The sequence below is a fragment of the Quercus robur genome, chromosome 2 (assembly GCF_932294415.1).
Source record: "Quercus robur chromosome 2, dhQueRobu3.1, whole genome shotgun sequence".
Lineage (NCBI taxonomy): Eukaryota > Viridiplantae > Streptophyta > Magnoliopsida > Fagales > Fagaceae > Quercus > Quercus robur.
In genome coordinates this window covers 88221716-88232884 of record NC_065535.1, presented here as the reverse complement: position 1 = coordinate 88232884, position 11169 = coordinate 88221716, and the positions used below count along the sequence as shown (strand labels likewise).

Genomic DNA, 11169 nt, shown 5'->3' with positions numbered 1-11169 from the left:
TAATAATAACAATCTAAAATTCGGAACCAAACCGACATATATCGTTATCCATGTATCGCATCCCATCCCAAATCTTGTCACCCAACTTTTTACCCAATATTCTATTCCTTTTTTATTTTTTATTTTTGATAAACACCCTATATTCTATTCCATCCCAAACCTTGTTACCTAAGTCTATTGTCCCCACTCTAAAACCTTTACGTCACGTAGTCTTTTGACCCTATTCATAATCATATGTCTTCTCAGTAGTATCTGTTCATAAGACTTTACGTAATGCTTAAGGTTGCAACGCTTTTATTCTTTTCACTTTATTTACTTTCCCATTAATTACTCACACATCCAGTTACAACATATTACATGCCCTTCCTCCATAGCCAGACCTCAAAATCCTAAAATTTCAATTCTGATCTCTCTCTCTCTCTCTGTGTGTGCAAATTACTTGGAGTTCGCGTTCCTATCCGTTGATAACTGACTTCCAACGTACATAGCTCTCCCATATATTCTTCCAACATCAGCTACTTCATGGAGCATGCATTGAGCGGTCCGTACACATATCAATCCTTTTTATCATATGTTCTATTTTTTGGTTGCTGAGAAATTAAAACAAAAGGAAGAGTACACAAAGTTTTATTTTATTTTATTTACGTTTTGTGCTGTTTTTTTTTTTAATTTTTTTAAAAAAATTTAATTTCGAAGCTTGAAATGAAAATTGTTTTGTCAATTTCAGCTTTTACAGGAGAGCAAGAATTGTTTACTTTTTAAATAATGTGGTAATTTCTATGAGCTTCAGTTTCCGGGAAAAAAAAAAATCAGAGTTTTAACTTTACCACATTAAATGGTTTCATTTGTTTTTTATTTTTTCGACTTTTTCCCGGGAACCAAACAGATCATTATTACCTACCACCTCACAAATTTATTGATTTTGAGCTGCTCCTGTATGTATATGTTGACAGCTGGTCTTTCAAGCATCAGTCTCCGACCAAACTCAGGGCCAAAGAAAAATCCAAACGACATCCGAGAAGCGATGACGCAGCAGCGAGAGCTTGATATGTTTCCGGAAGCAGAAGTGGCATCTGATGTTAAGCCTCAGTCAGATGTTACTAAGAACAAGATGGTCAGTCTTCAATATCTCATACTATATATATATAGCTACTATTCCATAACTATTATATTATTTGTGAGTTTCTTTTTTAGATTATATACACTTTACTAGTATTTAGTGAAACTCTTCATGATTTTTATTTGTTCAGGGTAAATCTCGGACACACTTTCATGCCCAATTTCACTCATGAGATTGACTATGACTCTCCGTTTGTTTGTTTTAAAGTGATTATTTTCAAACGTAAAATTACATGTAAAAAACTTTACATATGTAAAATATTTTATAGTGATTAGTATGGTACGTAAAATTTTTCAAGCAAACCATAAAAATCGATGGCTCAACACGGAAGCTGTTAGTGCCATAGGTCTTGTGACTAGACTGCTGGAACCAAAAGTTAGAGTGGTGACTCTAGCAATTGGACTACCGGCAATCACCATCGGAGGGGTATATTTGGTGACCGGACCGCCAATATTGGTCAACAAAATGATGTCTTTACTAGACCTCTAACATCGGTTGCAGTTGTAGTGAGGCGTCTCCAGCCACTGAATTGCGGGCACTGGTCGTCGGTGAGGCGTATCTTGCCACCGGTTTGCTTCGGCCATTAGACCAGTGACCAAGCGACCAAATGAGAGAGGGAAAGCAACCTTGTGTGTTTTGGAAAGTGTTTTACTAAAGTTTTAAAGATAAAAAATTTTACAACTTCTTATTAAGGATTTTATTGTTAACTGAAAATATTTATAAGTTTGACTATATTTTATTTACAAATAAATTCTTAAAAAATAAAAAAATATTTTACTTTAAAACAAACAGAATATAAATGATAAATACTTTCTGTTAATTACTGTTTATATTTATTTGTTGGCTTTTTGGATTTGGCTTGAGTCTGTGAATTTAACCTAATACAATGCCACCACGTGTCCAATATTTTGTATCGGGTCCCGATGAACATGACCGCACTGGACCAAATGATGGACTAGTTTAGCAAGTTATAAAATTAGAGTGTGAAATTGGTCTATCGGTTGGTTGGGTCCTTAAAAGTATATTAACCTGAGTTTGCTGTCTGGATTGGGACGCTGGCTACAGTACTGTCTGTTTTGCAGAACTTTTTTTTTTTTATCTAACTTTCTTATTTGCTTTTATATATATATATATATATATATTCTCATTTTATAGGTACAATTTGATCAGCCTTTGACAAATAATCCGGAGAACAATCAAGGGCCCAGAAACCAATTGTCGCCCCCGTTCAAAAGAAAAAAAGTAAATAAACTTTCAGCACTTCACATTACTTTAATAAAATTAGTTCATTTATATCTTGAAGTAGTGAGTTTAACATTGGGCAACCTCTGAAGATTTAAAGGATAGATATATGACCTTAGATTCACCTTTTCTTCTTTGATTGGCTGAATTGAGACTTATTAGCATGTATGTATGTGATGCTTGAATGTAATCATGCACGGATATAAGCATGATTGTATCATTTTATATGTGTGTACAACACACGCTTATGATTAGAAATAAGTTGATATCGATGCCAAGAATATGGGAAAAGGTCAAATTAAGTTGGTATTGAATTATTGATGCCAATAATAATAAGCAAGTGTTTTTAATTCCTTTACTTACATCCATAACCCAACCCATCCCTTACTTCTGATAGGAAATAAACTCTGTTATTATATTAAACAGCTTTAGAATGGGTATTTTTGGTCTCGTGTCTGAATTAAATTTCAAACTTTAATTTTGAAGTTGTGTCCGAATTAGTTGGATGTCATGTGCATCGGAGGGCATACAATTTATTTTTTACCTCTTTTTTTGGGTGATTTTTCCATCAAAATTATGCCTTTGTGTATTTGCAGCTTTCCCTTGGCATTACTTCCAACACGGTTGAGTTTAATTGTTGTTGTTATTGTTGTTTTAAATTATCAGGGAGGGCCTCTAGTCAAATCCAACTTACTAGCTAAAAGGGGAAATCTCTCTGAATACGATCGTCTGTTGAAAACAACAGCGGATAGGTAATATTTTAAAATATCATAGTTGTGCTACTTCTATAGGAGTTATGATTCTTATGTGTTGATTAGCTCTTTGATTTCCTTTAGTTATATGAAATTATGAATAGATCAATAGTTAATGTGGATTGTTGACTCTGAGCCTTGTTAGCCATTTCAAGTTTTAACAATCCAAATCTTGAATTTCATGATGCTGTTAGAAAAAATGCAAGTAGCAGAAAATACAAAATTTGATAAACGCCAACCAATAAAATCCACCAACCATGATCGTTGATTCCACATTAGCACACTAGACAAAACTCAATCTCTAATTTTCTCAACAGACAAAAGTTTTCTCTTCTAACGCTTACATACAAATAAAAGGCTACATCACCAATTTATAAGGACATCACTCCCCCTACTTCATTTTCTTATCAATATGGGAGTAACACTCTTCATATATGTTAGGATCATATTTTCTATGTAACTGACTAATCATTTGACAAAACGCATTTTACTTGTAATTTGGTAAATCTAAGTTGGATTTAATGTATCAAGTAGTATGTTGTTCAAACATATCAAGTGGTATCATTAATTAAAAACATGGAGGTTAGTCCAAGAAACGAGTGAAGCAAAGTTGTTTCATTAAATCTCGAAACTAGCTTGATAGATGTTGCTATCTAAGATTAATGGAGAAGCTCAACACAAGCTTGATCTACGAATTTAGAAATCTCAGATCTGAAACTCGGCCCATGATGATTTGAATGATTATGATTTCTCTTTTTACAACTCTAGTCATATATAAGACTTATTTTAAAAGTCATTATACACAAAAAACAGAGACCTAGAACATATATACTTTGTGAGAAGTTTCTGCGTTTGTGCGCTTTAGGATTTTGTAATCAAATGCTTCCTAATCTTTATCGTTTATGAAGTGAAAAACTTTGTAGCCAACAACAATAAATCAAGTTGCTAGAGTTAATCACGTACTAGGATTTGTGCAAAGGAATTAGTCACAGATTGGGGATTTGTGCAATAAAGGAAAAAAGTCTGCTACATGATTAAGTTCAATTGTGTATTGAAGCAAATGTTCAATTGTAGGTTGGTATATTGAGATAGGCCAAAGTAGTGGTAAGATTCCTCATACTTGTAACCGTTTGATTATTGATTAGTGGATTTTTTAGAGTGGTGACATGAAATTCACCCAATGAGTTTTTACTTGAGAGAAGTTTTCCTCGTTTGTCAACAAATTACCATGTCTATTTAATTTCCGCTGCATTTGATTTATTTGGTGATTTTTTGGTGTCTTGATGATTTGCATGTAATTTGACCTAATTAATCAAATTAGGTAATTAAATTAATTAACCGGGGTCAATCTTTCTTAACCCAACAATACATATATGTTAAAATTGCATCTCCTTATTTTTATTTTAACTAATGTAGGGTTTCAAAATCAACTAAGAAATCTCTAAATTTTATTCATCTTGTGGCTAGACTTAACAAAATAATGTTTATGCAGGTGAATATGTGATGCTGAATACTTTTTTCTATTCCAATGCAGGGTAATGAACAAGCATACCCCAACTATGTTTGATCTGCGAAAAGATCACCCAATTTACAGTGGGATTAAATCAGCTGAAACCTTAGTGGTTAAACATCCCCCTCCCTTGTTATTTTTTATTTTTAAGTTTCATTAATTTACACATTCATAGCCAAATTTAGAAACATGGTTCCTTTGACTTGCAATACAGAGGACTATTTCACTGATATATAACAAGGCTGTGATGGAACCAGCATATTGTCACCTGTACGCTCTTCTGTGCCGCGATCTTAGTCTACAGCTCCCACCTTTCCCATCTGATGAACCTGGTGGTGAAGAAATTACTTTGAAGAAAGTCCTACTAGATCAATGCCAGGAGACATTTGAGCGTGCTGACGAACTGGGGGAAGAATTAAGCCAAATGACTGCTCCGGAGCAAAAGATGGAGCGCCGGGTTAGAGAAAGAAGGCTCAAGCTTCGTTTTCTTGGAAACATCCGTTTACTTGGAGAGCTTTATAAGCAGAAGATGGTAACTAAAAAAATCGTTCATCACATTGTTCAGGTTCCATTTGAACTTCCCTTCTCTGTTCTGTCTTTGGAGCCATTCACTGTTCATATATAGCTTTAGTTTAGAATATCTTGCTTGTTATTTATATTGCTCATGTCACTTGTATACGTGAAACAGAAGCTACTAGAACCTCCTGAGGAAAACGTGGAAGCTGTATGTCAGTTACTTAACACTATTGGTAAGAAGCTTGACCGCAAAAAATCACGGGCTTTAACTGATATATACTTTAGCCGATTGAAGGAACTGAGCACAAACCCACAATTGGCCCCTCGACTGAGTTTCATGATTCGTGACATTCTTGATTTGAGAGAAAACAACTGGGTTCCCAGAGGTGAAGAGGTATAGATACGAATGTCATCTTTGTTTTTGAAAGAAACATTGCGTGATATCATATGTCTGTGCAATGTGCATGCATGGGTTTGGCTCGGATTATCTAACCATCTCTTTACTACCTTGCTTTTCCAGGTGAAACCTAAATTCATCCCTGAAATACACTCAGAATCGCAGAATCAAGGGAACACCAGCCAAGGGAAATTCATCCCCACGATCAAAAAAGCTGCAATGTTGAGTAATCTTCAGAGAAAAACAGTCTCTCTTATTGAGGAATATTTCACTATCAGACTTTTGGACGAAGCGCTTCAGTGTATGAAGGAACTAAATTCTCCAGATTACCACCCAGAGGTTGTCAAGGAAGCTATTTCCCTCGGACTAGAGAAAAGTCCACCCTGTGTTGAACCAGTTGTGAAGCTTCTTGAGTATCTGTTTGCTGAGAAAGTTCTTGCAGATGGAGACATAGAGCTTGGATGTTTACTTTATGGCTCAATGTTGGATGATGTTAGTCTTGATGTACCCAAAGCACCAAATGGTTTTGTTGAAATTATTGGGAAACTAGTTTTGGCTGGGGTCTTGGATTTTACAGTGGTGAATAAGGTGGTTAAGAAGGTGGAAGATGAACGGTTGCAGAAAGCTATATTTGATGGAGTAGAGCTGATTGTCAATTCAACTTCGTCTGGATAGAGTGTTTTGGAATTACAATTAAGCATCTGATGATGACTGATATTTTGTATAATTGTAAATGAATTGAACTGTTATAAACACAGGTTGAACTTGGTAAAAAGTTTGTTTATCTAGATTTTATATAGGCTTTTAAGATTGGATTGCGTGAGTTTGTATAAACTCATCAAATATCAACTTTTATTATTTGTTATTTATAGATAATATAAGAGCAACCGCAACAGTGTATCTAAAAGATTCCGTCTATTTTATACAAAATACTTACTTTTTCTATTTTACACTATCACTTTTACAAAATACCCACATCAGTTTATCTATTATACACACATTTTTATTAAAATAGTATTTTTCCTTACTTTTTTTATTATTTCCCACCTACCCCCACTAACCCTTTTTTTTTTCTCTGAATGCACCCCCTTTCCCTTCTTCTCTCTATCTCCGCCACTTTTTTTTTTTTTTTTTTTTTTTTTTTTTTTGAGAATCTTTTTCTTTCCTCTTCTTCTTTTACAATTTGGGTTTTATACTTTTATTATAGATGATGATTTTGGGTTGGGTTTGATTAAGGGCAGGGATGTTGGGCGGAGAAAGAAAAAATTTTGGGTGGAGAAAATGGTGATTTTGGCATCTTCTTCAGCATCTTCTTCTTTCTTTCTTCTTCTTCTCCTTCTTCTTTTTTCAATTTCGGTTTGATTATTTATATGAATTTATATATGGGTTTGATGAATTTGGATCTAGATTTAGAACGATTTTGATGATTTTATGGTGTGTCCATGTTGTTTTGGTGGTGGTGGTTGCCGGTATTGGGTTGCAGTGGTGGTGGTTGGCGGTACTATGTTGCAGTGATGGTGGTTAGCGGTGCTGGGTTGTTGTGATGGTCGGCTGCTTCTTCTTCTTCTTGGCATTAATGAGTGGGTGAGAGAGGGTCTGATAAGGCAAGAGAGAGGAGAGAGAAAAAAAATATAAAAAAATATATAGAAGAGCTACAGTAACCGTGCAAATTTACACGGTTACTGTAGCTCATGAAAATTTTTAGAAGACTTTACACAATTTTACATGAGCTGATGTGGGAGGTTTTTTGACCAAAATGTGTAAAATGGAGGAGTTTTTGTATTATAGAAGACTATCCATCAACTGATGTGGATGCTCTAAATAGTCTATTTTTTAATAAAAAATAATATATATTTTAATAATATATGGTTAGTGAATCTAATTTTTATAAATTTATAAACAAAATTCATTCTATCTAACTAACTCAAATATTATAATTTCAACTATAGTTCAATTATACATTATGCGAATAGGTTTGTGTGTGGTAAAAAAAAAATAGCGGTTTTGTTTATTATATACTAGCTGTGAACCTGCGCGTTGCGCGTAATAATTATTTTTATGGTGGTTTTATTAAAAAAAAATTACAATTTAAACTAATCTAATAATGAGTAATGTATTTCGTAATTAGATTTTTATTTATTATAGAAACAATCATAAATGTAATAAAGGAACAATCCAAAACACCAAAAAAAAACGTAAACTAAAAAAATTAATAAAACTTAATAATGATTAATTGAACTAATATTAGGATAAAATTTTGTTTTTGATAATCTATTAAGGTTATTTTCTTTGTAGAAATTATAATTTCGGCCGCCCAAAACATATTATCAAATAAACAATTATTAGCAAAATCTAAGAATTAAATTTCTATACATGTATTGTTATAAAATAATAATAAAAATAAAATTGCAAAAATTAAAATTTGTCACCTATTCGATTATTTTCATTTGGCTAACCTTTGTTTTTCTTTAAATAAATGGCATTATAGAGTACTTCTAATACAGCTATTAAGAGTACTTTGTCTACCACTAAGGATTAGAAAATAAACAAAAGTTAGTAAAGTCTCATAGTTTAACATCTAAATTGAGCACTATAAAAAATCATGTTATGTAACAGAATAAATACCAAATTATCCAAATTATGCTATGTAATAGAATAATATTATATTTTTATATGCTATATTTAATTCTTTAGAATGCAATAGGATAACATTTAACAATCATAGAGAATTAAATTTTTTTTAAAAAAAAAAAAAAAAAAAACAACAACAACAACACAATTTAAAAAATAAAACTAAATCACAATTTAAAAAACAAAACTAAATCGCATTAAACTAAAATAGAGTTTTAAAAAATATAAAAAAACAATCATCCTAAAGTAGAGATGTAAGAAAAAGAAAAAAAAAATCCACCAAAAAATTTAGAGAGAGAGAGAGGGAACCTTTTTTTTTTTTTTTTTTTTTTTGTGAGGGAAAACTATGCATAGAATAGAAGAGATAGTAACAAATTGAAAGTAAGAGGGTGTGAATAAGAAGAGACAAAAATCATGGAAGATAAAGGGAAAGAGGGAGAATGGTATTAATGTAGAGGGTAGTGGGGAGATGAAAAGATTGAAGAAGTAGTGGGGAGATGAAATGGTAAGGGAGAGAGAAAGGTTAGAGAAGTGTAAATATTAAAAAAATAAATGTTAAAAACAATTATGAGAAAATTGAGAAAAAAAAAAAAAAAAAAAACCCAAAAGCTTGAAAGGCTTCAACGTTTGTTTGTTTGTTTTTTTTTTTTTTTTTTTTTTTTTTTTTTTTTTTTTTTTTAAGCTAAAAAGGCTCACACAAAACCCTAAAGCTAAACTGAAAAGGCTTTAGGTTGGGCTTGATAGTGGAACTAACTAAATAAGAGGTAGGCTGAATTAGTTATATAGATTTGTTATAGGGTGATAGTGGAAGTAAATAAATAAGTAATGGGCTGGATTTATTATAGGGTGATAGTGGAAATAAATAAATAAGTAGTGGGCTGCATTTATAGGGCTAAAAATTGTAAAAACCATTTTAAAATTGTAGGAAAAATTATATTTTAAAAAAGAAAAGGAAAAAAAGAATGACGTTACAGTTGATGTGGCGCAACGTAAGAACAGTAGTATTAAACGCTATGTTTCAGCTTTTAGTAATATATAGATGAGAAAACAATAAGTTAATTGCATAACTCATAAACAAGCTCAAGCTTATTTCAACAAAAAAAATGAATCAAAATTAAACGTATTGTTTAGTTTGGTGATGAACTTGAGCTCAACTCATGTTTAAAATAAAATTAAATAAGCAATTCCAAATTTGTAATATATGGTTAGGCTCGATTTGTTTACAATCCAACTAGTAAATAGTCCTAATGTAATACTTTGCATAAGTACATTGAGGTGACAAATTTGCCAAGCCTTATGGGCTTGACATGCCTCGCCCCATCCCAAATTTTGTTTTATTGGAGAAGTTTGTGGTAACATTATATTTTAATGGATTAATGAATGATAAAATATGCATTCCTTCAAATCCCTTCTGTATTCAATGTGTTTCCTTTTAAGATATTCCAGGTACAATAGTTACCATATTAGAACTCACCATCTTATAAATATGTCAATCCTCATATCTTGTCACTAATATTAATTTTTGTGCCAAATTAGGCTTGGTTTGAGTTTGGGTTGCTTACTTGGTTTTGGAGGGTGTTAGGTGGCAGTGCATACAACGCTAATATTCATTTTGGGCCTTATTGTGTCAAGTCTAAATCTTCTATATTATTTTTTATGCTCTATTATATGTTTTACAAATAAAAACTTGCCACATGTACACCTGGTTAATTAAATTCTAATTATATTCATTTCATATTTTAATTACCCAAAATAAATTAAAAACCCAGTACATCCCCATGACCACCAACCTTCACTGGCACCACTAACAAGAGACTGCTAGCACCATCAATCATGCTACAATCCATGGCCAACCACCGCTTTTGACAAACCATCTCTTTTCCACTTCATCACTCTCAAACCCACCACCACCAATTTCAACCGAACAACAAATACCCATAACAAATCCTTAGTAACCCTTCAATATAAATATGACGATGATTACAATGGATTTTTGTATATATTTCTCTATCTTTGCCTTTCAATTTGAATACGCTTTTGAATGCGAATTTGAAGGGATTTTTTCTTTGTGGAACTGTGATGGATTAAAAAAATGATCTTTAATTTAATAATAATAATAATAATCCGAAATTCATAACCAACCCAATACATATTGCTATCACTATATCACATTTCATACCAAACCTTGCTAGGCATTCAAATTCGATGAGCTAATTTAACTTTTAGCTCCTCAAAAAGTTACTTTATGTATTTTAACACATCGCTTTACAATACACTCTATATCATATCTCCTATTTTAACATACAACCCATTAAAATAATATAAACAATTTCTATCCATTAAATAAATAAATAAATAAACCAACAAAAACTAGAGACACCCATAAACACCATTCTACAACAACAGAACAACCACAAACTGCCATACCCTTGGCCAAACACCCAAACCCACATCCATAAAACACCTACAAATAGCCATACCCACAGCCAAATACTCATTTCATAGCAAGCCACCAACCATTCCATAGCCACACCACCACTTTCACAAACACCAACCATACTGCAGCCACACCAACACCAACACCAACACCAACCATATCACAACCATCGATCCAAACCAACCAAAAACCAACACAATCAAACCATAACTCCACCAAAACCCAGCTACACCAAAAACCACCACACAAGCTGCCCATAGTGACAAGCAACGTCCTACAACACCAAAAACCATTGCAAAAAGTGACCAATGATGATGAGATGAAAGGAGAGGAGAGTGAAGAGACGAGAGAGGAGAGAAGAGAGAAATGAGCCTGGCAAGAGGGAGTGATGAGAGAGGAGAGAGAAATTAAAACTAATAAAGTATGAGTAGTAACTAGTTACTGTAGCTAGTTGCTAAAATTTTCCTATAACACCTCTAATGTAGCATATTTTTTTGGTGTTGAGTCTTAAAATAGCTTTTAAGTGGTTTTACAAATTACAATATTCAATTTGAATGCTATTAC

At 32.7% G+C, this 11169-nt stretch overlaps 1 protein-coding gene across 1 annotated transcript; it reads left to right on the top strand.

The window, feature by feature from the left end:
• The first annotated feature begins 333 nt into the window (after positions 1 to 333).
• LOC126715645 (eukaryotic translation initiation factor-like) lies at positions 334 to 6332 on the top strand. The gene is made up of 8 exons (XM_050416361.1): positions 334 to 541; positions 954 to 1114; positions 2276 to 2362; positions 3029 to 3114; positions 4649 to 4736; positions 4839 to 5189; positions 5313 to 5534; positions 5661 to 6332. The coding sequence occupies exons 1-8, from the start codon at positions 523 to 525 to the stop codon at positions 6210 to 6212; spliced, it is 1566 nt and encodes a 521-aa protein (XP_050272318.1). The 5' UTR covers positions 334 to 522; the 3' UTR covers positions 6213 to 6332.
• Positions 6333 to 11169: the final 4837 nt, after the last annotated feature.